The sequence below is a fragment of the Octopus bimaculoides genome, chromosome 3 (assembly GCF_001194135.2).
Source record: "Octopus bimaculoides isolate UCB-OBI-ISO-001 chromosome 3, ASM119413v2, whole genome shotgun sequence".
Classification (NCBI taxonomy): Eukaryota; Metazoa; Mollusca; class Cephalopoda; order Octopoda; family Octopodidae; genus Octopus; species Octopus bimaculoides.
In genome coordinates this window covers 100718261-100721705 of record NC_068983.1, presented here as the reverse complement: position 1 = coordinate 100721705, position 3445 = coordinate 100718261, and the positions used below count along the sequence as shown (strand labels likewise).

The window sequence follows — 3445 nt, the reverse complement described above, 5'->3', positions numbered from 1 at the left end:
ATTCATTTTCTTTATTAAGCAATCTATCGTAGTGGCATCTCCAGACCTCTTTCTTTGCAACCTCATTTAATGCAAGCGTACCATCATCCATGCGAACACATTTCTCTCCTACAACATCACTATTCTCTCTCCTACACTGTCTTGCAACACGAAATACCTCGAGTCTTTGGTCCTCATGGCGCAGAACATTGGCAAATCTTTCCTTATCTGCTTCCCCTCTGGCTAAATAAACCTGTCGCCTAGCCTCCCTTCTGGCACATTGGTACAATTCCCTGCTACCACCGTTCTTCCAGTCCTTCCAAGCCTGTTTCTTTTAATATATATATATATATCGAAATTTATACGTATGTGTATATCTCGATGCATATATAGTGTGTTGGAGAATGCAGAGTAAGCATGCTATAGATATCCTTTCGGTAACATTTATAGTTGAAACCTTAAAATCTAGCTCCTATATCCCAGGTATGTGCCTCTGGTGTAGAAAGTCAGTTGGAAGAGCAATCTTCACTGTGGTATGGAAGTAGAAACAAGCTGAACACAAGTAGGCTTCATGCATATATTTATAAGCAATGAAAAATACAGATGAAAGAAAAGAATACAAATTGCATGAAAGGAGTTATGTCTTATCTTGGCAGCTTTTGTCTTTTGTATTCCCTGTAAATATACTCATTTAACCTACTTGTATTTATCTTGTCTTTCTACTTATACATATGGTTTTGTTGTGCATTAAAAATCTTGAAATTACATTTTAGAAGTTGGTGCCATGCAAATGGAATTATAAATTACACTGTAACACGATTTTTACCCTAGAAAGTATGAAAAATGGCTAATATTTCTTTCAAACTTTGTTTTTGTTACATTTATTCAAACCCCAAATAATCCCTCTCATCATATGGCTATGATGCTCCCCTACTACTTTTGCTCATAATTAGAGGTGCACAAATTGTCAGCCACTAAGGGATATGCTCAAGTGATTAAGGTCAAGCAACTGACAAATTTGTGGTATTGAGCAGAATATTTGCTATAACAATATTTCTGCTTCAGCAACTCATTACTGAATCTGTCTAAAATATAATGGAAAAAATGAGTCTGTTTCAAAACATTCATGGTCACAAAATCAATGCTTGAAGGGAATAGTAGTCACTTCCTTTGATTTCTAGATAGAAGTAAATAGAAAATAACGCTTGCTGGCCAAAAATAAAAGAAAAAAATAATTGTTTTTGTTACAAAGTGTTATTGTTTCTCATACTTTGGGTACAAGATTTGGAAAAAGAATTTGTATATTTTTAAAAATTAGTTTCCTCTGTTGTGAAGGAAGAATGGTTAGTACTTCTCCATTCATTTGATTTGTATCCTGCTGCAGGTGTTACACTTTATTCTTGTCAATAGATTAATTTTAGAAAACATTCTTATTCCATATTGGATGATATTGTAAATAACATTTATCTGTACAAGGTTTTGGTGTTCATGTACATGTCTATATTTGCAGATCTAATCAGAATATGATTGAAATGGAAGGCATTTAATTCTTAAAGGGTTGTTTAGTGTAGTTCCCTTATTCTAGCTCTTTTTAAGATATATGGGAGATGAACAGAGAGAACAATAAGATAAGATTGTTATATGGATCAATAATTAATGAATAATTTGTTTTCAGGATAAAGTTATTGGGTTTCATTATGTCGGCCCAAATGCTGGTGAAGTGACCCAAGGATACGCTGTAGCTCTGCGATTAGGAGCTACAAAGAAGGACTTTAATGCTACAGTTGGAATTCATCCAACCTGTTCTGAAGTAAGTATGTCTAATTTGCTGATTTTTATCTGGGTACAAATCTATGATGTGTAAGTTGTACCTTCTACATATCACCTGATGATAGATGTATTCTATTGTTCACTTAAATGTTGAGTTACTTGCTTTTTTTTTTTTTTTTTTTTTTTTTTTTCCATCAGATACACCTAACTGAAATGTTTGCATTATCCATTATAGCTGTGTCTTTGGAGGATAGTACTCAGTGTGGGAAATTTATTACTATACTTAGGACAACAAACAGTATATTTGCTGATGTGAGTGTAAAGCTTGGTCAAGCTAGAATTGACTGAAGTCACGCAAAGCAGCGTTGAATAAAATATATTCATATAAAGTCATATTTAATATGTTCAAGTACACTCCATGCTTCATACTCATCAGTGAATGTAGTGTTTGCTGTTCTAATCTAAGAACAAGTTGATCTTTTGGTTTGTGAATGGCAGATTTGGTATTCATAGCTAATGATGTGTACAATGCAGAAATATTCGAGTTCTGCAATCCAATGATGTCATTCACAGCTCCAGTTGGCTTTTACACATTGTCTAGTAGGAAAATTTTTGTTCAGACTATTTCCATAGCAAAATACATTCCCATGTCTGAGTGTATGCAAACATGTTAAATATATATGTATAGGCAGGAATATGGTTGTCTATAAAAAGCTTGCTTGGTCACCTTGTAGTTTCTGGTTCAATCTCACTGTGTGACACCTTGGGCAAGTGTTTTCAAAGCTTGGTGAATTTTATTTGGTAGATGGAAACTGAAAGAAATCCAGTGTGTGTGTGTGTGTATACATATATATATATGGGATGGTTATAAACAAGCATCACTACGAATGTTTATATCCATCTTCTGTGAAAAAAGTCTGGCCATGGGTAAATACCTTGCTTTGAAGAAGCTGCCTTAAGCTGTGTTTGAATATAGGATGTTTATACAAACGTATGTGTGTATGTGTATATATATATATATATATATATATATATATATATATATATATATACTTGCATGGGTTGGCTTGTCAAACCTTCTAATCCATGCTAGCAGGGAAAATGGATGTTAAATAATGATGATAAATACAATAATTTGTTGAATTTTATGTCATGTATTTTGTATTGGTGAAATCAAACAGATGTTTAGTAATGTCTTTTTTTTCTGTTTTTTTCAGGTTTTTACTACCCTGGCTACCAGTAAAAGTAGTGGGATGTCAGTAGAAGCTGGTGGTTGCTGAGGTTAATTTGCTGCTGCCCTCTATGCACCTTGGTAAAATATTTAAAGTCAGTTTGATTCATTACTGAATGAAACTTCTTCAATAATTTTTTACCAAGGTGTGGGCAGCAGCATTGACAAAAACAGTGTGGTGCTAAATTGGTTATGTGCATTTGTAATATGCTTCTATGACGATTATGTTTTTGAAATCCTTCATTTGAGGAAGAAACTGATCTGATCTTGTAACCAGTATTGTGCCATATCTTAGAAATTCTGTCAACAAAATATTCATGTATATATATATTGAAAACTTTGGTACAATTTTTGCAAATTTGTATTCACTATATTAGTGGGGTGTTGGGAAAGTGCTAAGGCTATATATTAGACTAAAATACATTACTGTCCCTTTTGGTTTTGCCTTCTCAGTTTTGTTGGTTG

The 3445-nt window shown here is 33.5% G+C and overlaps 1 protein-coding gene across 1 annotated transcript in view; it reads left to right on the top strand.

Annotated features, from left to right (window-relative positions):
* LOC106876152 (thioredoxin reductase 1, cytoplasmic) overlaps positions 1-3439 on the top strand; it is a 40497-nt gene extending 37058 nt beyond the window's left edge. Inside the window, exons 17-18 of the mRNA XM_052966774.1 lie at positions 1640-1789; positions 2967-3439. Coding sequence (XP_052822734.1) covers positions 1640-1789; positions 2967-3029 — 213 coding nt within the window. The 3' untranslated portion in view covers positions 3030-3439. The remainder of the gene's footprint in view (positions 1-1639; positions 1790-2966) is intronic.
* Positions 3440-3445: the final 6 nt, after the last annotated feature.